Below are 27,430 nucleotides of genomic sequence, written 5' to 3' on the forward strand. Positions count from 1 at the left end.
AAACCAAAATTTTATGTTGCACTGCACTACATGTACATGTAGTAGGTCTGCTTCTGCATGACCTCTACCACAGTTTTCAAAAAAACCTTTCTGGTAAAAACTGTCTGCCAAATTTGTGGATTCCTGCCAAAATCGACCCCACTTTACAACAAGGTTTTTAGGTTATTGAACCAGGTTGGTGAACCATTTATATTCATAACACTGCCAACTTCCAGGAGAATTTCCTGAATGATATGATTGGCCAAAGTCTTGCATGGTGTGTTGCAATAAGTATCATTCAATGGGCTATTCCAGTTGAAATCCATACACCCCCTATGGAAGACATGACCTTAATCTCTCACACAGGGTATAGATTTTAAATGGAGCTACCAATTTAGATTTAACTCCATTTGATCTCTACCCCCCCCCCCTGTGTGGAAGATTAAGGTCATGTCTTCCAAAGGGGATTATGGATTTCAACTGGAATAGCCAAATCTTTGGTATAACAGAGGAAGTGTGCTTTGGAGGTGATGAACTTGAACCATTGAATCTAAATGTTCAAAGGCTCATATTGTTAACCAAATTCTGTCCCTGTACACCAAATTTCTAGGTAAACATACCAAATTGGTCTACTAACATGTGAAGAATTTTCTCATCGAATGAATTCCTGAACCACATTATAGGCATCATGTGATGGGTATACATTGTATTCCCAATCAACTCTCTGTAAATCATGCATAATTGGCCTATTTTTTTTTAATGTAACCAATTATTTCCTAAATCCTGGTCCCATCAGTGGTAACCACAAAGGAAGTGTTATTTGAAGAGTGGTGAATTTGAACCGCAAAGTGGCTAAATATCAATTTATATTTAATTTTATTTGCACATTAAAATTCATATAAAAATTAACTTATTTCCTGTACCACAAGTTTCTGGGTAAATAAACCAACCAAACGAGTCAACCACCCAGTGATGTATTTCTTCTCCCAAAAGACACTAGTTGTTGAAATTTTAATGTGATTATGCTGATATGCTGATTTTGACCCATTTCCCTTGTTTTTAACTTTATGATTTTAGACATAGGCCTGTAGGAGGAAACAAACATATTTGCACATTCTTTCCACAGCAGCCGCTCATGCATAGAAATGAAGACAGTAAACAAATACTGAAATGAAAATGTCCACTTTTCCATTATGGCATGGTGTCGTGTTTCAAGTATTGTTTTAAAAAATGTAACCCACGTGGGAAGTGCGGTCAGGGAGTGACAAACTTGTACCACATAATAGGTAAATATCAAAGCTATTATATTCATACATTGGCAACCACTTTTTCTGCTTTTTTTCTCCATGAAGTTTGCTAAGGAACAGATTACACAAAATCTTCATCTATATAATTTTACTTAATTTGATTTTCTTATTTTGCCTCATATTAAAATCATATTTGCATTTCCCGCTGATGGATGGAAAGTACCAGTGATTAGGCCCAGTGAAACCTGCAATCTGCTATTTTGTGTGGTGGAGTTGGATTAGATCTGGGTGTGTCCTTGGTGTAAGATATATTCATGAGTTAGACTAGTGTGTAAGGACTCCATTGAGGAATTGAACAGCTTACAGAATAAAGAGCTGTATAAATCCTTCACTAGAAGATTTCTGTTCTGGTCTAATACCCTGCTCTTTTACACGAAGGATACAGCGAGATCTGGTAGTGACATGGCTTTGATCACCACCGGTTCTGATTTTCTCACTCTTCGTCCGTGTTCCCCTTTCTACTAAAAAATTCAGTACTAACTGTATTTGGAGTTCTGAGATGGATTCAAAAGTTTACAATTGTACACTTTTGAATCCATCTCTGAACTCCAAATACTGAAATGCATATACATGCTATTAAACAAAACAATTAAAATAACAACATTTAATAGCCAGACTTTAGCGGGTTCGCTGTCGGACAAGTTTAGACCTGTCAAGCTTTCATCAGGAGTAGCTCTGACTTCTTCAGGACAAAGTACCTAAGAATGAGACATATAGGATGTCCCTTACCTACTGCTCTGAAAAAGAGCCATTCACTGAAGACTGTCCCTTGTCAACAGAGAACAAGCAGACCTCACCTATCTGTTAATTAATGTAAAAGGTTTGGTGGATCTGAAAAGAGCCGTTCACTGTAAGCTGTTGTCAACCGAGAACAAGCAGACCTTGCCTATCTGCTATAATGTAAACTGTCTGGTGACTCTGAAAAGAGCCATTCACTGAAGACTGCCCCTTGCCAACAGAGACAAAACAGACCTTGTGTATCTGCTAAATTTAAAGGTGAGCAGCTCTTTCTAGAGCCACTAAAACTTTTACATTAGCAGATAGCTTGCCAGTTTTAAACTTGTCCGATGGCGAACCCACTAAAAACTTACCAATCTTTACAAGAACATTGTGAAGTATTCATAATAGACTTACCAGTATAGTAAATTTTCCACTGAGTAATTCCTTACTTAGAGGTTCTTCTGTTGGTGAAATACCCGACAGTCCCTCCCTATTTCTCAAAAGCTGTAAGATGAAAATATATAAATGGAACAATCAAATAATCAGATGAACAATCAATCGAACAAAGGAACAGACCAATCAATCAAATCAAATTAAGCATCCTTAGCAATTAGCCTTTTACCCAAATTTAGTGGCAATATTAAGTTGATTATTCATGTAATTATTTCATGTAAGCTAATCCTAACCCTAATCCTAATTTTGCATAAAATTACATGAAGGAAATAAAACCCAATATGAAAACAAGCATTTATCCTCAGTAGCGTAGCATCATAGGGGCACGGGGGTACGTCCCCCCATCAATCTTAAAATTTAGAAAATTCCATAGGAAAATTGCAGAAAAACGGCTTGTGCCTCCCCAATCAGACCCTGTGCCCCCAAATCATGGTCGGTACCCACCCAATGCGATGACCCATGCTACGCCACTGATTTTCCTATATATACACAGTCGGTTGCTGGATCATTATTTGAACCACCCTGTTTATAACTTAATAATAGTACCACATGGGATGCAATCATATCCAATACAGTGTCCCTACCTATCATTCTCAACCTTGAATACTTGTACTGACTAGACTATCATGATTAAATTGCCTACAATGGCATTTTCTGTTGTCTATATTGAAACATATGTAATGTTGCAAATTTCTTCATTTAAGTTTACAATGTTTCTTTGCAATATACAGTAAGCCAAAAAAATAAGGTACCAGTTATGTTTACCCCAGGCTCCATATCCTACACAAAGACAGATATGTCATAATTGGAACCAGCAGCCACTAGCTGCATCTTTTACCTCGAATTTAAGACCTCATTCGTTGAAATTGTTCAAGAAATAAAGACATGACGTTCCAAAACCCCAAGGAAGATGCCAATTTAAAAGTTGCAGTTTCCTCCATTGCATGCGCTATTGATTTGTACACAAAGCGTTCGCGAACACGGGGCTAGCACTGTGCTTCCATTGATTAGCACGTTAAAACTAGCGTCATGCTTTCATTGATTAGAACACAAAAGTGCAACTTTTAATTTCGTCTCTTCAATAGGTTTTAGATCACTGTTTTTTTAATTCTCACCCTATTTCAACAAATAAGGTCTTAAATCAGAGCTAAAGAGTTCAGATATTAGCAGCTTGTTTTAATTTTGACATATTTGTCTTTATTTAGGATATACACGGGGGAACACAACTGGTACCTTAATTTTTTGGCTTACTGTAATTTGCTAATAAGAAAATAAATCATGCGACAACTTGTGTTTTTTTCCTTTTCACATTCATCTGTACTCTTGGCATTGACCAACTCTTTGATTTTTGTCATCATCTTCACATTTGGTATCAAAGACTATTCGCTCCCGAGTGGGGGAGGGGGGACAAATATTTTTTTCTGTATAATATAAATTAAACCATAGCAATCAAAACTTATTATCAAGAGCATATACCTTGAACAAAAGCAATAGATCCATCTATTTTTGATGACTTCAGAGGGAAATATCATATTTTGGTGGAATAATCCTCATGCAAAAAGATCATCTATGTGTAATTATTTATTAAATTCTTCCAACATCACCTGGGGATGTGAGTGTTAATTTAAAGATAACTAACTCGGGGAAATAGATAGGTCATGTGACCATAATTTCCGCATCTTTCTTTCTTTCGTATGTCTCTTGATGTCACTAGCGGCAGCTAATTACATAATATTCCTACATTCACCTGCTCCTACCGAAAACACTGCCCTTGGCATCTCAGGATGCAGATCCTAGGAAAGCAATGTACATACTGGCAAGGTGAAAACAACATTATAACTACTGTATAAGCTGACAATTTTGTAGTGGTTTAATTTCTGCGCATTTCGTGGTTTTACCTAGGTCCGCAAATTCAACACCCCGCAAATGTGCGCGATAATGATAATGAGCTTAATAACTAAGACAAGAGTAAATATAAGTCTACAACCGCCTGGATGTCCGACCCACAGAATTACATTGGAAATCTGGCCATAACTTAAGACATTTTGGTTTTTTCTATGTGTAACTTTTTGCTGCACCATAGTTTTTTTCAGCTCTGCTTCTCGAGACTTATTCTTTACGACCAAAATTCTGTATTTTTTACACTAAAATTTTGAACAAAAGAATGCTTAGTTGTAGTTTATTTCCCTTCACACTGTGTAAGGCAGTGCTATTTCTTTTTTTATGCCATATCTGTTTTTGTCAACAAAATAACTCTGTTAACGTTCTATGGGCCAGGCCAACCCAGATTTTGCATTTTGTGGTTTCCTTAGGTGTAATTAAAAAATTTTTTTTTTGGTCACAGCATTTTCAAAATGCTTGCAAAATTTTTCAAATTATCCCCAGATTTTTCAATCTTTCTGTAATATTTTAGGGTCATTTAAGCAAAATTTTTCAAATTTTTCCCATATTTTTCAATGCCCTTTCTGTGATATTTTAGGGGCATAATGATTTTAGTCAGTATAGCCTCTTCCAGAAAAAACAATAAAATACAAAATTCTGACCTGCTGATTTCTTGGAAAGTCCATCCACCCGTAGAACAGGGTTGACTTTTTTCTCTTGTAATTTTTTGTGAGTGTTATTTTTGCCAATTTATAACTTAACTGGAGTTCCAGCCGCAAAAATTAACACCTCGCCAAAGTATTATAATAATATATTCAGAAGTACAGGAAAGGATTGGTCAAACACAAAAATAACAGATTCCTAATTATGTCTCTCATCCCTCTAAATCGCGAAAATAACTGTATGCGAAAATTGCCACTTATACAGAACAAATTACGCCTGGTTTCATTCTTCAGCTCATTTAGTTATGAGATCCTTATACAGGTATATGCAGAATAAATGTCAGTTTTTGTTTGTCTGATTTTTGATGATGCAGAAACCCAAATTGGCCATGCATGACCCAGGAACTGCTTCTGTATAACAGGAATATTTTGTGAGGTTTTATTTTCATGCTAGTATCATGCTAAACTTTGGAACCATAAATTTAGTGAAATTATGTAAGTTCAGGGTTTCAAGCGAGTGGGATGGCAGGGGCCATATGTTCCTGTTTTAATCATTTTAACTAAAAAGTCTGACTTAAATAGAAATGAGCAAATGAAGCCAATAATGGCATTTATATTTCCATAGGTCTTGCGGTTAAAAATATATACCAAAACGAAAGTTTTGGGCCTTTTTCCCTCCCAAGAATAATCATGCACATGGGGGTACAACCTTGGGTTCTCATACCATTCCTCTTGTGTGTCAGCTTTATGATGTCTCAATATTCCTTCTGTCTGACCCCCTGTAATGTGCAGCAGTGGCGTAGCCAGGATTTTTGAACCGAGGGGGCACAACTTGTAAATGTACCGACGGAAATATTTTTTGTCGACTGAAGTTGTGATTTGTTGACCCAAAATTTTTTGCATGGTTTGAAAAAGTGAAGAGCAAAAAAAAAAAAAAAAAAAAAAAAGGATTATAGGCGATATACCAACATAAAAACACAAATTAGAAACCAAGAATAAATTTTAATTGTGTGAAAAACTTTAATACTTCTAAAATATCCTGCTATATACTGTAAAGTGGACATTTTCGCGCTACATTTATTTTCATGCTTTTCGCATGCCAAGCTGCAACCGCAAAAAAACAATGTGCAAATATATTCCTTTTGTGTATAGGTCAATGTAAGGAAACTAAGAATCGTGAATTTAATAACAAGGGAAACAGTTCAAAATTGACCAAGCGCGAAAATTTAATCGTGCGAAAATGTCCACTTTTACAGTATGATAATTTGTAATGTACTTCATCATCCAATTAGTTACAGAGGCTGATTACGAATCATCCTGCAGTTACAGTATCTGTATAATAAGTATAACAACATGCCGTGTAACAACAACTTACTGTGTGATTTTTAAATAAATCTAGGGCTCTTCTGACGTCAAATTTTCGTGCCATGAGGAATCTAACTGCGGTGCTCCAGGAGACGGGAGCAACATCGTATTCTGCACGCACTTTGTTTAGGTGGTCGAGGAACAGGTGCGTGGCCTGTAGGGAGAGAACAATAAAAGACAATAAAACAGGTTAAATCAATGAAAGGTGTCTTACTAGTATAATAAATAGGTAAATATTGCACATGTAGGGTGTGTTTTTGTAGGGTGTTTGTCCATGAAAAGCTCTGTAAGTTTTCTCACGAAAGTCACACAGAAGATTCAGGAATATACTGCTCCAAGAAAGTATCCTTACACTTGGAAAAATAATCACAATTTCAAAACTGAACCATATTGGGGTAACTTTGTTTTTTTGATACATGAACTATCTAATCCGGCACATTTTGACACCCCATTGAATCCAATGTGACTCCAAGAAGCAAAGTTACAAGCATTTGATTAGACGAAGGTCCAGTTTTAAAAGTGACACACTGTCCTATTCAAAACTCCACGGACTAGACATCTGGTTTGAGAGTGGTAAATGGCTAACTAGTGTGTGCCTTTAATTTAAAACAAAAGGAACAAAAGAAAACTGAAACAAAAGAGCTGTCAAATAAAATGCAAGTTATGAAAAGTATAGAAAAGTAAAACTGAAATAAATACTGCTTTAAATAGGGCTTCATTGAAGAAACTGTGTAGTCTCTTTGTTGCGCTTTAACAGCCTCATCCCCCAATTTACCCCATCAAAATACAGGTTTGATATCAGGTGAAAGCTCATATTTTTATTTTCCACAGGGAGTGTGTGGATTTAAATGGAATAGCCCATTAGGCCAATGAAAGTCGATTTTGAGTTTCCCGTCACCCGCCCTCACTTCATTTTCTGACCCTCACTTGAATTCATTGTGATTTTCCAAAAAATACTGATAAAAACTGGTTATATTTGCAAAAACATGATGAATATGCATTTATTTTTTGTGGAAAAATCAAAACATACATTTTGCTGTCAACCTTGCAGAATCATTTTAATATACTTTTAACAAATAACAACACATTTTACATGCGTGTTGGTCATATAATGAAAGGCAGAAAAATAAAGAATAATGAATAATGAAAAAGTTACCTCACTTGTTTTCAGAAATTATGTGACAGTTAACTCAAAATTTCCATTTATGTAAACGTGTATAATCTCAGGCTTGATTGAACTAAATCCTTTATAAATGAATTTATACAGTGATTCCAAGAATCCTGGACAGACTAGAATCAATTGTTACAGATTTTTCCATTTATGTCTCAGTCACAGAGCTCTCTAGCGATAACACTGAAAAAAATATATGTATCTAGATGGATAATGCAACATGACATTTGTGCATGCTGTGATTTCAATTCATAAGTGGTTTTTTTAATGCAAAATTGGCATTAGTAGCGAACTTTGTAATCCTCATTCGATGCATTCTTGGAAAGTGATCAAGGTATAAATTTGTATTAGAGTTCTAAGGGTAGACAACTGGTAAAACTTGTTTTTAAACAAGTAATTCATGCTGCTTTATAAATAATAACTTTTTTATCATAATGAATTGAATGAGTTATAAAAGTAAAAATAAATTGAAAATTAAAATTGCGGAAAGGACAAGAAAAGAGACAAGTTTCTTTCAACCATGTAGTTACAAAATTTGCCAGTGATAATGTTTCTGGAGTGAGGTCTCACACTATTCAACAGGTCTTTAATTAATTGACATCTTATTATTTCTTCTGACATAAAGTGTTTTTCTATTGGAGTCCATTATCTGGAATGCTAAGAGATTAAATTTGCCCAATAGAGGCCCTGCATGCTTTTATCGATTGGCTCCAAACAAAGGATTTGAACCGGTGTCCTTAACCGTAATTATGGCGCAGTGTAGTCCATTCAATCAAATGTTGTCATTAACCTATTTGATCGTAGTGCAATTATTGTTATGTGTGTAAGACGAACTGTCGCGGTAGATTGCAATCATGCTATGTTGAATGCATTTGAGTAGTTTTTGAGTAGTATTTACGGGATGATACGTCATATGCACAACCTCTATACAAACTGACGTTTGTCACTATTCTCCGGCTAATAGCGGCAAGAGTTTTGCCGGGAATTATTTCAAGGCCACCTTGGACCCATTTGATTACACATGCTCTCCCTTTTAAAGGAGTTTTTATTATTGCTAGATGCAGTCCATATCAGAAAGGCAAGACTGCCTCCCCTTCCCCTTCCCAGATCAGTGGCGAAGCTAAGGGGACAAGGGAGGGCACGTGCTATGGACGCCATCTCAAGAGGGCACCGAATCAACCAATTCAGACCCCCTAGATTGATTCTGCCCCCCCTCCCAGTGGTGTAAGTGGACTGTTTTATGACTGAAATTCAACTTGATGTAGCAAAAAAAGAGATATAGCCAAAATTTGTGTGTGCAATTGTTTCAGGGATTGGGAGGGGTGGCACTCTTTATCCTTTCCCCAGGTGCCACAATCCCGGTGGCTCTTTTAGGCTACCACCAGTCAGCCCAATATATAGGCCAAAGAATTGACCTATTTTTAGGATTTCGTGATCCTAGCATCCTCTTTTTATGACATTTTTCAGTAGATATCTACGAAAAAAGCTTATTTCCAAAATTTCAGTTGATTCCGATTTTGCGTTTGCGAGTTATGCATGATTATGTGTATTACACTGCTCCATAGACAATGTGCTGTAATTTCGTTCTGGTGCACCAGAACGAAATTCAAATTTGGCCATATTTTTGCTAAACGAATTAATCTGCAAGAAATATTTGGTACATAAACATTATGTAGCCAGAGGTATCCAGTGGTGTAAAAATCTCAACTTTTTTTTGGGAAAAGTGGGGGATGAGGCTGTGGATCACGAAATGCCCCTTTAACATCAGAATTTATTTCAGCCCAAAATTCACTTTTGATGGGCCAAAATAGAGTAAAATTGCAAATATTCAAATGAAATGTTATTTGAGCAAGAGTCCTGGAAAAGACGTTTTTGAGCAGGACAACAGGAACACTTTATATTCATCCTGACCCCCCCCCACCCCCAAAATATAATGATCTATATTGCCTGGTATATGTACGTCACTGTACATACCAAGAACATTTTTACCATTCATTCCGAGCATTCATTGCCACATGAGTTTAGGAATCTGATCAAATTCCACGAATACATACACCACACAGTGAGCATCGAGTTCATCCCAGGAATCAGGAATGATGCTGTGGCAACATTTCATCAGGATCACCACAGTAATAATAGCCATTGGGCTATTCCATTTAAAATCCACACTACCCCTGTGGAAAAGTTTTAGTCGGCCACAGAGGAGTATCAATTTTGAATAGAATACACAATTGGGTAACTTCCATTTGAAATACTTACTCCAGTTGTGGAAGATATAGGTAAAACCATAATACAGGGGGAGTATGGGTTTCAAAATGATTAACTCTGACCAATTACATTTGAAAAACATACTCCCCCTGTGGAAGATATTTCCAAAATCTTCCAAAATAGCCCATTGACTGCAATATAACACTGCTTGGGAAATGGTGTGCAACAGTCCAAATCACACACACTATTTCCATGCTATCCGGGCATGCTATAAGTTATATGACAAATATGTCAAGCATCACTGGGTGCAATACCATGAACACTGCATGGTGTCACTTACATAATGTACCATACTTACCTGAAAAACTCAATTAGCTTGGATATTACATTGTACATGTATCCTGATTTTTCTAGGTAAACAGTATTATATACATATTTTCATGGTTAATTCTCGTGACAAGTGACCTTTTATTGGGACATTCATTGGTTTTGTGGTGGTGGGCAACTGATTTTTTGTTAAGGTGGTACTACGCCCCTTGATAAATTTGTGACTATTTTTGCATTTTTCTCAAAAACTAATAAAACACTGGTAACAAAAGTTATGTATATTATAGGGGCAAGGAATTCAGTTACTACACTGAACTTTCAGTAACTCAAGACAAGTAGTTATTGATTTATTGATCAAATATTGGTTTTCCCTCATTTTTGACTGTAACTCCACAACTGCTGTCTGTGCTGAAATAAAATTTTCAGTGCAGTAGTTGTAGTCCTTGCCCCTATAATATACATATCTTACTTGTCACCAATGCCCTTTAATTTTTGAGAAAAATGCAAAAATAGGCACAAAATTTGCCAGGGGTGTAGTACCACCTTAAATGTCTTCAATTTTGAATCCATGATGTGATTAAGGCAGGCATTTTCGGTCGCGTTTTCACAAGATTTCACTACCCAGGTAAGAGAGCCAGCATATGACTGGCTCACTATAATTATTTTTGTAATTTTCATCATTTGACAAAATGTGGGTGTTAAGGTTAGCAACTATTTTAAACTGTTGCGATTTCATAATTCACAGCATCTTGCGAATGGTAGTGAGCTTTGGCAAAAATTACATTGATCATTTCAATATATCAAATACTTTTGTAGGTCCTGTGGTTCTTGAGTTATGTTGTAAAGAGGGCTGAAACAACAACACTTTTGTTAAAGAACATCACTCATAAAACATATGACAACAATAAATCAAGCAAGTTTTCAAACTATATTATTTGTAGAATGAACTTTTGCAAAACACCGAAGTGTCATTTTTCAATAATATATTGATTTAGATAATGAAAATCATTTTTTTTGTTGCTTCGACTAAAACTAGTCTACCCATAAATATGATGTTACATGTATACCACTAATAGTAATACCAGGCAACAGTACTTATATTTTTGTAGCGCTATTTTATCAATTTTCTACAGAAAAATGAGGGGTGAATCCCCCATATTCTTTGAACCCCACAAAAAAAAAAATTGTTTGATTGTCCATAGGTTTAGGGTCATGATTATGATAGGGTTCAAACTCCCTAGTTACTAGGACTAGCTTATAAACATGCACTAACGTAAAACAGATTCAATTTTGTAGTATTTTCCAATAATATATCGGCACCCTCATGTAGTATTTTAAACCGGAAGTCGTATTTTGCGAGTGAATTTCGGAAGTCGTATTTTGCGAGTTTGTTATTGAAACTTCTCTTGTAATAAATTCCCCCTTTCGAAACTGTTATTGGGGGTAAGATATGGTGCGTTTGGGCTAATTTCTCATGTCAGAGAAAGTAACTAGGCCTATATCACACACTGTAGACAATCCCAGTGAGGACAATGTGTACCAGTATAATATTGTTAACCACACAGGAGATGCATGCAAAGAAAACATGTCACAGTACAATGATTTTGATTGATTTAACTGCCGTGTGCGCACAGAAGTTCACATTGGCATCTGAAATTACAATATGATCCATGATACATGCCAACACTATTATTTTAAAAAAATTTCATTGAAAATATGTAAATTCTAGGTAAAATTTAATTGAAAAAATCTTAATCTCAAAATCACTGAATGTCCCTTTAGGCAACAAAAAACCCTGTTCTACGCCCGGGTTCTACGGGCGGACGGACCTTTCAAGTAGGACGGTGGGTCGACTGTCTCACCGACCGTCGTGCATGGGTTTTTTTAAAGGAAATGACTGTAAAAATCACTAAAATCTGTAAATATATTTATAGGTTTTATTTGCAATTTTTATCCCTTTACTTTTTGCCCAAAACAGCTGATTTTACATGCAAACAATTACCGTCAAATTCAGGCCACTTCTGGCCAAAAGAAAAGGTTTATTTTACCAGATGGTCTAAGATTTTACTGCAAATTAAAACAAAAAATCTCAAAAACGGTCGGTCGGGCCCATAGAACAAGGTTTTCTTTTTTGTCGCCAAAGAAAAATTTAATACAAAAATTTAATAATAAAAAGATGATTTTCCAATAAATTTTTAACCTAAATATAATCAGCAGCTATAAATGCAATGAGTCAAGTCGCTATTTCAGATAAAGGGTGACTCACTTGATTGTTTCAAGGTTGCAGCCCGATTAATAGAATTTAGAGATATTATTCACAATACTCTTTATATATTATTTACAATTTTATCCACTTGATTTAACACCAAAGTGCTAATTTTTGCACAATTAATTTTCACTTGGCAATAATTTCACACATATTTGCTTATTTTGAATTGCTATATATTTGCTAGTTTCAAGTTTCATAGATTTTTATAGAAGTGAAAATACTTAAGTATTTTTTAATTTTACAATAATTTACAGTGCGAAAAGTGAAAAATAATGTTAATTTAATTTAATTGTAATTGTAATTTTAATCTAATTCTAATTTAATATTTCTTAATTTTTAACAGTCTTGAGCTTCAATGCAGCCTTGAAAGTTATTTTGATAATTACGTGTGGATTACGAGTCTGGGGATACAAATTTATGATTCATTGCGCTTTTTTTTCCTTATCAACCTAAATTTCACTTACATTGTAAATAACATGCAGACTAGACATGGTGATGTAGCCCAGTTTTATACTAGTACATTGTTTAAGCACCTTGAGGTATTTCGTAAGGCACTAAATGCGGTTTTGTTGTTGTTTAGCAATAGGAAAGGGAGTACTGTTGGGCAATTCCATGGTAACTCGTGCTACACTTTTGGGCATCCTTTAAGGGGGTACTACACCCATTGCATTTTTTTTGCATTTTTTTGCATTTTGTGAAGAAATGAGAAAAAGAAATTGGACAAAGTGGTATGCAAAATGAAGGGGCGAATCTTCTCGCCCAAGGCGATATAATACCCTGATTTTCATCAGTACCCATCTTCTTTTTTTGTTGCAAATTTATGAAGTATATAAATATGTTCATCATCTCATGTCCTGAACTTATAAAATATCTCTACATACAAAGTGGTTTTAAACCATTTTAGAAAATCATTTTAGCCCTATATATTTTTTTGTTTACTGTATCCTGGTAACTGAGATGTGTGTTTCATAACAAACCATAATTTATTCTATTGAACATGTCCAAGTAGAATACAATGTACATGAATAGAATACATTAAATCCTTTGTTATACTATCTATAGAAATGTACTCACTGATTATAACACTGAATAAATTAAATAGGCCTAATCTCTTCCACATAGACAATTTAATACTACACCATGTATGATTTTCAGATTCAGATTCAGATTTTATTGACATTCATCTTACAACAAGATATGGTCAAAACATATATAATAATACGATACGATATATATAATACAAATAAAGTACAAGAACAATACAGTTTACAACTATAAAGAATATAATATAAATTAACTAGGCATAGGCCTATTATTTAAATCCCGTTTTCAAATGCAGTATAAATGAAATTAGCAACTGCATTGGTGGTGTCAAAATCATTGGCACCCATGATAAGAAGAAACTTATCATTTTCAGTTGAATTGTTGGTAACAAAAATATCATCTATTAACGTCATAAATCTATTACGGATATCGTTATATAAGGAACATTTCATAATGAAATGAAATTAGTCCTCAATTTCATTGAGATTACAATATTTACAAATTCTCCGTTCTGGAGGCAATTTAGGTGAAACATATCTATCCATTTCAATCCTTAATTTATGACAACTAATTCTTAGTTTACAAAAAGTAGATGCCTACGTTTTAATAATGTAACATAATTTTCTAATGAAAATGAACGTTTGGATTGACAATATGTTTGAAGTTTAGTCTGATGGTTTTTAACAACATTTAACCATGAATTATTATAAACAGTTTTTAGACTATCTACAATTAATGTGTTAAAATTAGCCTTATTAATCATGGTAGGTCTATTCCATATGTCATATTTATCAATCAGTTTCAAAACATTCATAATACCGGTGGACCAAGTGTATCTTCTATAATGTGTTGTTAGGAAAAGAGATTAAAAAAGGCTATAAGGACGAGGGGGCCTACTCACTCAACAACATCTTTGACCAACTCATCACGCCCTCTATAGAGGTTCCTGTTGCCTATAAAAGGAAGCAGTCAGATGTGATGGGTTGCCAGTCTGAAGAAACCACTAGTGTAGTGGTGAAACGTCACTAAAAAATGTGAGTTTAACATCTTCATTTTTCTTGGATTTGCATAAAACGAACTATGTTAACAGTGAAATCTAACAATCCAAATGAACTTGTTCAAAGATTTAAAAAAAAAAAAAAAAAAGGCTATAAGGTCATCAAAGGTCAGGTTATAGGTCAATTGGTTCAGGTCAAATTCAGGCATCAATTTTGAATACATGTGATAGTCTGTGATATCATACATGTCATAATGAGGCATCAATTTTGATATTTTGTCTGTTACTGGATATATAATGGAAATGTGTGAGGTGGATATACTAAAATACCTTGGGATGTAAATGTGGAAATCACAAAAATGAAGCTTACGGAAAACTACCTAATATGCCTAAAAAAGACAATTTTTTGATTGGCGTAACCCGAACGAACCTAAAAATAGGCCCGACCATAGAGTTTTTTCGTATTTTTTTTGCAAAAAAAATTGAATTTGTTTTTAAATTCAATTTAAAAAAGAAAAAGAAAAAAAAAGTTCCAAGTCCTTTATCATACGCAATTTACCGCTTAAAAAATGTGTAAAAATTTTTTTTTTAATGCTGACCGACCTACCCTAATTTTTTTTTATGTTACGCCAATCAAACAATTTTCTTTTTTAGGCCTAAGCAGGGGCTGGGAGCAAATTTGCCCCAGTAAAGCCACCAAATGCTCCTGGTCTTTATAAAATTCACATCTGAACCAGAAGACAAATTGCTCCTGGTTCCAGTTTTGCACTTGATGCAGTAGTGCTGATATGCTGTTATGTAGAAAAGGATTTACTATTTGAAAATGGCCATTTCTGTGATACCATACTCAGAACAATAAAATATAAAGGAAGTTGAATACTATTATTATGTATATTCATTTTAGTGATGCTCGGAACAATAAAATATAAAGGAAGTTGAGTACTATTGGCTATATTTCAGTCGAATCAATATTCCTGATATTTGCTTGATCACATCACATATATGATCGTACACCACGAATTAGCCGTAAAGTCGGCCCGGTCAATTTTGTTTTATTTTGTGTATTATATATATATATCATAAAGCTTTAAAATGGTATATCATTTGACTTCAAACAATATTCAGAAGCGGGGTTATGGTTTGTTGAACTCTGCTCCTTCAACAAAATGGTACCTTTGTTCGATTCTACATGTGTCTCTTTTTCCACATTGCTGTAAATAAATATCAAACAGTCATATAAATTGGCGGTCATTTCAAATCATCCCCAAGTCAAGGAGGTCCTCTCATTGTCAATTGTTGGTTATACATAATACCAAGACAAAATACAATGCTTTGTAACCCACCACTTGAACAGGATTTAGCCAAAACAAACAAAGACTACAGCTATTTAATTATTCTATAGAAAAAGATAGAAGACAATTATCCTCTTCAGCAATAGGATTATTGATTGGTTAAAACGCTATCAAATGAGAAACACGTCGCACCAAATTGAGGTACGTATGAATACGACCTTTACGCACATTTTACACTGTAACTCAGAATACAATTTGCTGAATTTATAGCTCATTCGTAGTGTACAGCCACATATACATGTAGTCTCCCTACCCCGGTCGAACTCGGAGTTAAGTCGAATATGATTCACGTTGCCCGACTGAGTCGTTACAACACTGGGCATTAAAAAAGCTGTGGAGGGCCATTGTGGTTCGACTTTTGATACCACTTAAGGGTACATGCCCATGAGTTTCATTCAGGGGCGTGTTTGTAAAACGGCACAGCGCATTAGTAAAAAGAATAAAAATACTAAAATTTTCACCGGGTTCGAACCACTGCCAATTTCACTGAATGCTAAAGATGCCTATGCTGTGCCACGGTGACTGTGGTTAACATTCGGCGATTTTCAAAGATATACATATCAACAGGTTTCTAGTGTATTGAAAATCATTTTGATTTTGATTTTGGTAGGAATACGGTCATAGAAAGACATATGACTCTACTTGTCTGTTTGTTTTTCATTTAATACAAATTCATTTTGATGAATTGAACTGGTACAACTCCTAGCACTCGTGATAAACGACGATTAATTTAGTAATAATAAAATGAAAACGCTGGGTCATTCACGACATCATTTGTAATTTATGTCAAAACCTGGGGAGGACCACACACATCCGTGCTGCATGTATACGTGCTCAATCGATACTCAATGATCCAGACAATAGCGTTTGAATATACCGCCCTGCTTGACACATCTTGTCACTTGCGGGAAGATATACTATAGGCCTACCCTAATAGCTTACAATAGATACCCCACCGTAAATAGCTCTGTTCGTTATCTCGCTGTGCTAGTTTATACACGCAGCGTCACGGACTTTTGAACCATATTTTGTTCAAAAATGATAGGAAGGACTGTTTTCAGCTAAAATGTTGGTTATCAGCAGATGCTTAATGATACCGGGAAGTGTTGCAGAAAGGTAAGCGTACTCTTTATTTATTCAAAATATGTATATCAATAAATTTAAATTTGAAATCCAAAAAGTAAATGTCAGGTCAAAATTCTCACCTTAGAATTATTGTGAAATAAAATCAAACCAAATTTAGGCTCCGCAAACAACGTCCAATTATTCCCATTGGTGTTTGCTACATGTGCATATAATAAATTATGATTTGGGGCTAATTTGAGAAGAGTTAATGCCTCGAGTTTCAAAATACACGAGTGATGTTTTTTGATCAAAAACATCGACAATTCAAGACTCTGTAAAAACAAATCAAGAATTTTCTGGGATAATTGCAACTAAGTGCAATGAAAGTTATGATCTAAGCTACCAGATGCATCATTAATTTCCTGACTATGATATTTAGTTGTGGGAAAAGATTACTTTAATGTTTTGGCGGGATTATTTCCGCCAAAAATTTCAACCAAAAAGAGCATGTAGCCTTAACTTGCAATTGACTGAAGTGAGTACGTACTGTATTTCCTGTAATGAATGAAAAATCATTATACCAGGGTAGGGGTGTAGCAAGAGCCTTGGGGGCCATGGACAAGGAGCAGTGTGGACCCTTTAACATCCCCTTCAGGTTTTACTTTCAAATCACACATTGCATTACACATTCACAGACTTTCTCTACCCCCCTACATATGCAAAGTGAAAGTCCAACATGTACAAAATCATATACATTCAATGATTTGATGTAGAAAACCCTGATTATTTTCATCTGGTAGTGATCGACGATGAAAATATATTAGAATGAAAGTTCATCTGTGTTGGTAGTAAACATAATTTAGTGGTTTAAACCTTTGATCACAACACAAACATTTGTATTAGAGTGAACCAGCTATCGCTGAACAGAGACAAGGTCCGATACAAGCTACATGTACCTTGAGTCTACGATCCTATTTTGGGGCCAAGTGTACGAAAGTTCACTGACCTGTAATTTGGGTTGCCAGTCTGCTGATGAAAGTCGAAGTGTTGAAAAAATTCCAGGCACGCAAAATTTTGTGTTGTGATCAAAGGTTTAAGGGGGTACTACACCCTTGCCCAATTGTTTGCCTATTTTTGCATCTTTCTCGAAAATTATAGCGCATTGGAGACAAGTAAGATATGTATATTATAGGGGCAAGGACTACAACTATTGCACTGGAAATTTTATTTCAGCACATACATGTACAACAGTTGTGGAGTTACAGTCAAAAATGAGGGAAAACCAGTATTTGATCAATAAATCAATAACTACTTGCTTTGAGTTGCTGAATTTTCAGTACAGTACTTGTAGTCCTTGCCCCTATAATATGCATATCTTACTTGTCACCAATGTGCTATAATTTTTGATAAAAATGCCAAAATAGGCACAAAATTGGCCAGGGGTGTAGTACCCCCTTAAAACACTAAATTAAGATGAAAATATACCCTTCTTATTATGAGAATGGACCATGGTATACTATAAATACTATTTACTAGCGCAAATTTGAGGTCCGTAACATTCCCCCTTCCCAACCAATTTTTTTGCATTCTTGACCTTGAGTCGAAAAACAATTTGGGGTCAACAATTCAGTGAAATTGAGACACACATTGTTGAAATTTAATGATAAAAACAATGATGAAAGTTAGATCATTTTATATTAGCCAAGACCTCTAGAGAGCGTCAGATAAACCCTAACGCATTGATGATAACACGGCAAAACAACCTATCTGAAGATAGATATTTTACCAAATTAAGTTAGTCTCGCTATGTTTATTTTTGTTACAAGGTAAAACAATGTAAAACAACCTAACTTCCTAAAAATGGTTGTCATTTCAAAATTACTCAACCAAATTAGCCAAATTTTTGCAAATAAAAAGATTTTCATATTTTCTAAGATATTAGATGTGTTTAATAATTTATTTTATTCAAAAAGAAAAACGTCATGTGTTCACACTTAAAAGCTCTTTTTCTCGAAACAGCAATTTTCAAGTTAGATCATTTTACCAAATCAGGGCCAGGCAATTCTGTGAAAAGTGGACTTTCTTCCCCAAATTTAGACTTTTTTGACCAAAAAGCTTTAAAAATCATTTTTTTCACTCGCTATGCTCACAAATTGGGGGGGTTGCATCGCACCCCTGGCTATGGGTGTGGGCCTGGGAGTGTATCATTTTGACCTTTTTAAATATAACTGTAAATTTTCCATGTAGGCCTATCATGTACACAGCAGGCTTCCCGTTAGTGTGCGTCATTGCGTCCAGACGCATATTTTACAAATTTGGACGCAAGTTCACATGGCTAATCAAGTATTTTGCGTCCATTGTGGATGCAGACAAAACTTCGAAATTTTATCATTAATTGATGATAAAAATAAGAAATTTTTATTCTTTTATATTTTTAAGATAATAAAAGCCCCAAAATTTTGACCCACCTGCTGAGAATTGAAGTAAATTCTGCAATATTTGTAAATGCAACGTCAGGAAATCGTGCACTTTTTGCATGCTTTCCGAACGATCGCTGTACAGCTGAGCTGGGGAAGTCCTGATTGATTTGTTTACAAGCAAGCACGTGCTGTTAATGTTTATTTAATTATTTATCACAACCAGACAATATTCAATTTTTAATATTTTAAGTTTATTTTCTCATAAATAATTTTGGTTTCCTTTATTAGTATTATTGTTACGATGAATAAAAGCAATTTTAAAGACAAAATCCAAATGATAACCCTTTTTCGTATTATTTGTGGCAGCATGTGTTTTAGTTTTTGTGGCATCAACAATACGTTACTTTAAAAATAGAAATGCGGAAGTGGAAGTACAAACGAAAATTGCTCAAGATTGACAGACTTTGCTCATGTTTTTGCACCTGTTTTTGACCACGTTTCGGACCAAAACTGACACAGAAATGAGAAAAATTATCATAGCGAATGGAGATGGAATATCAGGCTAATGAAAGTTGACTCCCAGTTTCCCGTTACCCGACTCCGGTCAGAAAAAAATGCCGATCAAATATTTCATTATTTTCCATTATTTCATTATTTCACATTTTTCAAGTTTTTAAGAAAAAGGATAGTTTTAATGTCATCTTTCACGTCCGACACGTATTTTAAGCACTTTTACGCCGACCCTGACCGGCCCGAATAGGCTTTACAAGCGCTGGGTTAAACTATGTGGTAAAATGGCGATATCGTAGGGCGCATTTACTGGAGACTAGCAATTCCCTGCATCTAAGTTTCTCCTACCACTAAATGGATAGACCGAACACAAAGAGAGGCAGCCAAGTTCGCGGGAACCAGCGTATGAACAAATATGAAAGCATTTCTACCGTGCACTATGTGCTTTTCTTACAAATATATGTATTTAATAAAATAAACTTATAAATAAAATGATTTATTTGTCAATTTCTTGCATGGTTGTTTTATTATTAACACGTGCACCCTGTGATGATTTTTACCAGCAACCTCCAGTTTGTGCAAGTAGACAAACTAATTTCCGTATAAATATTGCTTCCAAAGATGTGCTAGTGGAGAGTAAGATTGGTTTGTAAAAAGTAGTGTGCAATAGAACACACAGACACAGTGTATTTATATGGAAAAGTGGTTCTCCAAAGACTATCATGGACTTCTGGTGCTTTCATATGTTGCACAACCTATAGGTTAATTTGAAGATTCCAAAGAAGATGTGCTTAATTAAAATTTGTTTTGAAGTGAAGCATGGTCATTACTAACTATACTTTATTATTTTATTTGGGCCTCAAAACATAGCATTCCGTAATTAACTTTGCACCGATAATGAAAGTTTGAAAATAATGAATAATGAATAATGAAACAGTCACCTACCCAGTCATGAAAAACTATGTAACGGGAAACTGGGGATCAACTTTCATTAGCCTCACGGCGAAAATGCACTTTTACTCATTACGGACGCACATTTTTAAAACCTTAACGGGAACCCTGGTACACAGGATGGTCTGTGCCATTTTTATTTAAATGACTAATGAGAGATGACCAAATAAAAATTGACAGTACTGCCATTACATGTTTTGAACTCGCCACCCAAAAATGCTGGTGGTATGTGTCTCAAATTTTTGCATTACTTGGTACCAGTAATTAAAGTTTGCCTATTAACTTTGGAACTTGCTGCATTATATACATGTATAACAAATCTTGTTTAAACTTGGTTGTGTGTGTTAATAAGCCATCTGAAATGCTCAACATGTAACCCTGTGCAAGTAATACAAATATGGCAAGAAAGAAAGATAATTTACCAAATCAATGTTGGCTGACAATTTCAGTATAGACAATTAAAACTCTACTACCCCTACACTTTTTATACAGTATACTAAACACATCACAAGAAATAAGTCCCCCTCTGAAAATTTTGTCATAACATCGTAAAGTAAAACTTTGTACCAATAAACTTACTGTATAATTATATGATTGTTTACTAAGTGTTGTGTGAAAATGAAAGATGTCCATGACTTCATGGCAGAATGAGTCCAAATTGAAGACAAAACTGTCACAAAGTAGGCCTAGGCCTATGCTTGTTAACTACAAGGCATATTGGGACAAGGAATGGAACTGGCCATCTTACAACTCACTGTGCTGAACAGCTGAACTCTGCACCAAAGGGATTTGCATGGCTGAATGATCAAGAATCGATACACATTACAGTAAATGTTCACTTGGTAAAGAATCAACTTTTGTGACAAGCATAGGCCTACTTTGTGACTTTGAAAAGGACAGTTTTACCTTCAATTTAGGCTTATTCAGGCCTGAAGTCATGGAAATCTCTCATGTTCACACAACACTTAGTAAACAGTCATATGTGACACGATCTGGTCCATGAGATTGGGGGCCAAAGGAGGCATTTTTGAAAATTGAGTTACTATAATTATTACATTATACTTGCAATAGGCTATCATTTACTGAAAACACTGAAGGCCTAGCATCTTGATTCTAAAGTTATGAAGTTTTTTGATGTCTATTTTCTTAAGTATTTTGTTGTTTTTACTCCATATTTTTACCTTTATCTCAGTTTCAAATTTGCAGCCTTTGGCCCCCATGGACCAGATTGTGTCACAGTTAGTTTTATTGGTACAAAACGAAACCTTACAATGTTATGATGACATAGTCCCCTAGCCAGGGGGACTTATTTTTTGTGCTGTGTTTACATCATCTAACTCTAACAGCTAGGGCCTATTTGGGTATATTGTGTTGTACATAGCTCATATTTTTTGTATATTTTGTAGGCCGGATAGGGAATATGTTGACGGAAAGCTGAAAGGCATAAGCTGTCGTAAAAGACTCAATCGACGCCAGGGTGATATACCGGTACTACTAGACTAGACTAGACATCATTTAATACATTCCAAAAGCTGAACAGACTTTGGTACCATTTTAGACAATAAAAAGGTCAAAGGTTAATGCCAAAATACATGTATTCACACTTTTCACAGCTGGCCTGTGTATACATTTGCTTGAGTGCATACATTAAATTCACTTGCCTATATTGTTATTTACAGTTTACAGTCTGATCAGTTCATATAAATCGGCGGGAACTCATATTCTGTAGTAAATCGATCAAGATGGTGATCGTTCAGGTATTATGCTTGATAGAATTAAACTGTCTGACCAGCTAGTATACTCCTCCGCCGTCAGTTTGATTCCAGTCACTCCACGTACATACGATAACGATACCGTGTTGCGAAGGTGGAGGAGATTTAAATAAAGCTGTATTGACGAAAACGCATCATGCATTAAAAATAATGTAGCCTAGCCTAGGTCGAACAATAGCGTGACCTGGGTTCCTGACAATGCATTGCCCCTATGAACTTTCACCCTCCTGAATACCATTCCAAATTACATGGTGTCACGCTTCACCGATTCTCATCATTCGATTCTCGCGAAATGAGCAGCCAGATTCTATCCTCTATCCCATGATCCATTATCAGTGGCCTGGGTTGAGGATGGACTTCTAGATCAAGTATAGGTTCACTCACTTCCCTGTATTATTCATTATTACAATCATGGACATAGTACGTCCATGGCCATTCACTGTCACTTGATGTGACATTGTCATTGGTAGTACAATGCAATGCATTGAATGGAGTAGGCACTTCCGATTCACTCCCATTCAATATCAGGGTGACTATTCAGTGCTTTCTGGACAAACACGCGGAGTCAAAGTTTGCACACTGTATTCATAACTAGTTAGTTACTTAAAAATATCATCAATATTATTTTCAAGCTTATGGTTGTCTTAAAACCTAGTTAAAATTAATCGTACCTGTTCCTCTTCCGAAGTCAACACAGTCGCCATGTTGTCCTCCATCGGAAACAGTACTGCTTTGCGCATGTGCAGAACAATCAATCACAAAGTAATTTTCGAAGGTTCATTCAGTTCATGGAAGTGAAGTGGTAATCGTATTTAGGCCATATAAAATTAATTTGGTGGTTCTTGTCCTTTTCCGCCTCAATTTCTGGGATTACATGTACTCAGATTTTTTTTAGCTTTTTCAAACAATTTATGACTTTACTTTGGAATGCCGTAGGAAATTTATTTATTTATTTATTTATTTATTTATTTATTTATTTATTTATTTATTTATTTATTTATTTATTTATTTAATTTATTTACTTATTTATTTATTTATTTATTTATTTTAAATTTATTTATTTATTTATTTATTATTTATTTATTTATTTATTTATATATTTATTTATTTATTTATTTATAAATTCATTTTTGTTAAAAATTTATTTATTTGTTTGTCTTTTTTTTTTTAAATATTTATTTATTTGTTTGTTTGTCTATTTATTTATTTATTTATTTATTTATTTGTTTATTTGTTTATTTACTGATTTGTTTGTTTGATTGGTTGATTATCTATTTTAATTATAATATCCAGGCTAGCCCGATCAGCATTGCTGTTCTTATACACGGGCCCTGCATCGTATCATATAAGTTTGTAACAGGCTGCACAACAGAAATTTAAAATTATTTATAGGCCCTAACAGAAGTTTCATAAACAAATCAAATCAAAATAATCAAATATAGCACCAACAAAAGTAACTTCAAAAGTTGACTTCATTAATATACCAAATGTACGATAAAAAACCTTTGAAAAATCTTGTCATCATTTTTGGCTTGAAAATGGCATATTTCTGGATTTCTCAAATGAAAATCGGTAGGCTATAGCTCTCAGAAACGAAATGCGCGTATAGACCTATTATGGGAAACGAACATTATTTTTAGCCTTATACCAGCCATATGTAGGGCCTATAATTCTTCACGTATGATTCAGGTATTTATTTTAAACCAGTATAGCAGAAAAGGGGCTGCTATGTATTTTAAAAAGTTAATTTATATAGGCCCTATATGTAAATTAACTTTTTAAAATACATAGCAACCCCTTTTCTGCCATACTTCTGTGTTTTGTAAAGAAACAGGTCAATTTCAGATTTTGATAATTATTAATTATGGTGTGCATGTGGGGTGCATATCATACTCGGTCGACATGCAAATTCCGGGATTTCTGGGAATGAAGTCACTAAATATCCTATGGAAGTCAATCTATAATTTTCCTAAAAGTAGCAATTTACACATCTATACTCTGCACTTTACTGATTTGACAATAAACGTTTAATTTGAGGCATATCTATATCTTACCGTACATTCGGACTCTAAAAATGAAAAAAAAGATAACCCGCATTTCGTATTAGGTTTTCATGCTACTAGAGGATAACTTTTTTAGCCTTAGGCCTAAAGTGGCGAATCTGCTATCACAGATAACAGTGAACAAGCAGAGCTAAGCAGACATCGCATATCTGCTAATGTAAAAGTTTTTAGTGGCTTTGAAAAGAGTAAATAAAATAAGTGGTGGCGCTGAAAAGAGCCATTCACTGAAGATTGCCCCGTGTCAACAGTGTACAAGCAGACAATCTCCTATCTGCTATTGCTAATGTAAAGGTTCATTGGCCTGAAAAGAGCCGTTGACTTAAGCTCTGAAGACTAGTAGCCTACCTCTTGTCAACAGAGAACACGCAAACCTCGACTATATCTCTGCTGATGCAAGCAGAGACAAACTTACTGACAAACTCAAATTTCTTAGTTCACTATTCCATCAAACTTGTGAAAATCCATGATAGAGTCAAACAACTCCGACTCAATCACATGTTCCACGTTTTCCATTCAATGGGTAACACTTACTTTGATCAATTTTCCACTAAAACCACTGCCACCCACACTCATCGTAAATAATTAGAATAAAACGTTTTCATTAAACATTTTAAAAATGTCTTTTGAAAACATACCGCACAATATTCTAATAGACCTAATGTTATTTAAGTGTTGACGAAATATTTTGCCCAAAATGTTTGCAAAAAATATTTTACAATAACATTTTGACAACATTATGTTGTTGTAGTGTGTATTCATACAAAACGTTTTCATGACCTTTATAAAACTCGACATTCAATGTTATTAGAACGTTTTTACCAATACCAAGACTCAAAATAAAACCCGTGTAAAACGTTTTAAAAACAGTTATGTGTTTGTTGAGTAGCCTGAAGAAATGCAGATGACACGTTAAAGGGGGCTGTCATTTTCTTCGGAAGGGGGATCATGAATATGTCTATGAATAGTTTACTTTTATGACTCCCCTATCAAGGGTTGTTTTTTTATTCCCCCCCCCCCCACAAACACACACCCACCCCCACACCCCTACACAGACTCAAGACAAATTAGGCCAACTCATTGTTGTTACAAAAAGTTTTTAAGTTTAATGAATGTACGCGGAGCGCACACAAATTTTGCGTGCGGAACGTGCATTATGCACCAGCCCTTAAGAATATGTAACCCCTATTTTTTGGTGTAATAAAATTATAACCCTCCCCCCCACTTTCGGTATAAACATTCTGACCCCAGTATATTCATGACCCATCCCATTCCGAAGAAAATTACAGTCCCCTAAGCAGGCTCGTACGTAGGGGGGGGGGGGGATACAAAAAGTCCCAAAATTAAGAATTTGCGAGCTTAGCGAGCAAAAAAAAAATTTTTTACGCTTTTTTGGACAAAAAAGGCACAAATTTTGGGAAGAAAGTCCACTTTTCACAAAATCGTCCCTCCCCCTTGGAAAAAAGTCCACTTTTTCAAAATCAGCACCCCCAAACGAAATCCTGCGTACGGACCCGTCCCCCTATAGCCTTGGATCCGCCCGTGGTTTGAAATCTCAATAACCATAACCATTTATTTAATTTATTCTAGCGAAATTAAATCCCTAACGAAATTAAGTGGTTACAGTATCATTCACATCTAAAAAAATCCCTTTTTAGCCCCCACCCCATCCACCCTCCGCCTGGATAAAACTTTTTTTTGGAATTCTTTCTAAGGTGAGGGGTGTCAAATAGAAGAGCCCATTAACCCAATTTTTAATTTGCCATAAAATTTGTATTTTTAATATGCGAATTTCAAAAAATCAAAATTATTTGATATCATCAGGACATTCGTCGTATTCAGCATGCAATTTCGTGTGTCTGATGTGCTCTCAGGTCCCACAAAAATACTGTGCAAACGTTGCTATCCGATTCCTTAAGAGCCATTGTACAGTACGCATTGTATGAAACAACACAACTTACACATTTTTGTTGCAAAGAATTAATTTCTTTCAATTTATTTTTTCCAGAATGTATAACATTATTGTTTGATTCTACATTTAAATACATAACTATAATAATTATAAATTAAAAATCTATTGTTTCAATACAATATTCACACACTGTTTTAAAACAAATTTGCCAAATCACATAATGATATAATACATTGTATCGTATCAATGACACCCATAATGCTGCATAATAAGGGAGGTTCCCTGGTATAAGGGAGTGCTCAATATATAATTTGGTGGGGGGGGGGGGGCTTGGAACCTCCAACATTATGATTTTTTAGATTTTCCTAAAAAAGGGTAGATTTTTTTATCTCCTTTTTTATGGTCTAAAAGGTTTTGATCCCACCTTCATGTCCTAAAAAAGAAACCAAATATATATGTTATTAAGGGATGGGGTATGAGCGTTTGGGCAGTATTTATTGTGGGACATTAGAGCACATCCGACATATCGAATTGCATTCTGAATACAAAGAATGTCCTTCTGATATCAAATAATTTTGATTTTTTGAAATTCGCAATGTAATACGCATTTTATGGCAAATGATTAAAAATTGATATTTTACAGTACTCGAAGTAAACTTTATAAATCTGATGATATGTACTTAAAGTGTATGTAGGTGGAATGAAAAGCCGACGATCAATTGACAATTTTGACCTTTCGTATTGAAGATATGGATTTTTCCCCAAATCACCAAAAAAAAAAAAGGTTTTTTGGGAAAAAATCCATATCTTCAATATGAAAGGTCAAAATTTTCAATTGATCGTCGGCTTTTCCTCCCAGCTACATACACTTTAAAATATATCATTAGATTTATAAAATTTACTTCGAGGACTGTAATATATCAAAATGTGAAAAATATCAAATTTTAATAATTTGTCATACAATTTGTATTATATCGTGAATTTCAAAAAATAAAAATTATTTGA

General features: G+C 34.8%; 1 protein-coding gene across 1 annotated transcript in view; it reads right to left on the minus strand.

Annotated features, from left to right (window-relative positions):
• LOC140171610 (tyrosine-protein phosphatase non-receptor type 9-like) overlaps positions 1 to 23,239 on the minus strand; it is an 88,396-nt gene extending 65,157 nt beyond the window's left edge. Inside the window, 3 exon segments of the mRNA XM_072194895.1 lie at positions 2,421 to 2,510; positions 6,378 to 6,521; positions 23,125 to 23,239. Coding sequence (XP_072050996.1) covers positions 2,421 to 2,510; positions 6,378 to 6,521; positions 23,125 to 23,193 — 303 coding nt within the window. The 5' untranslated portion in view covers positions 23,194 to 23,239.
• Between the last annotated feature and the right edge of the window lie 4,191 nt (positions 23,240 to 27,430).

Source organism: Amphiura filiformis, chromosome 15 (assembly GCF_039555335.1).
Source record: "Amphiura filiformis chromosome 15, Afil_fr2py, whole genome shotgun sequence".
NCBI lineage: Eukaryota > Metazoa > Echinodermata > Ophiuroidea > Amphilepidida > Amphiuridae > Amphiura > Amphiura filiformis.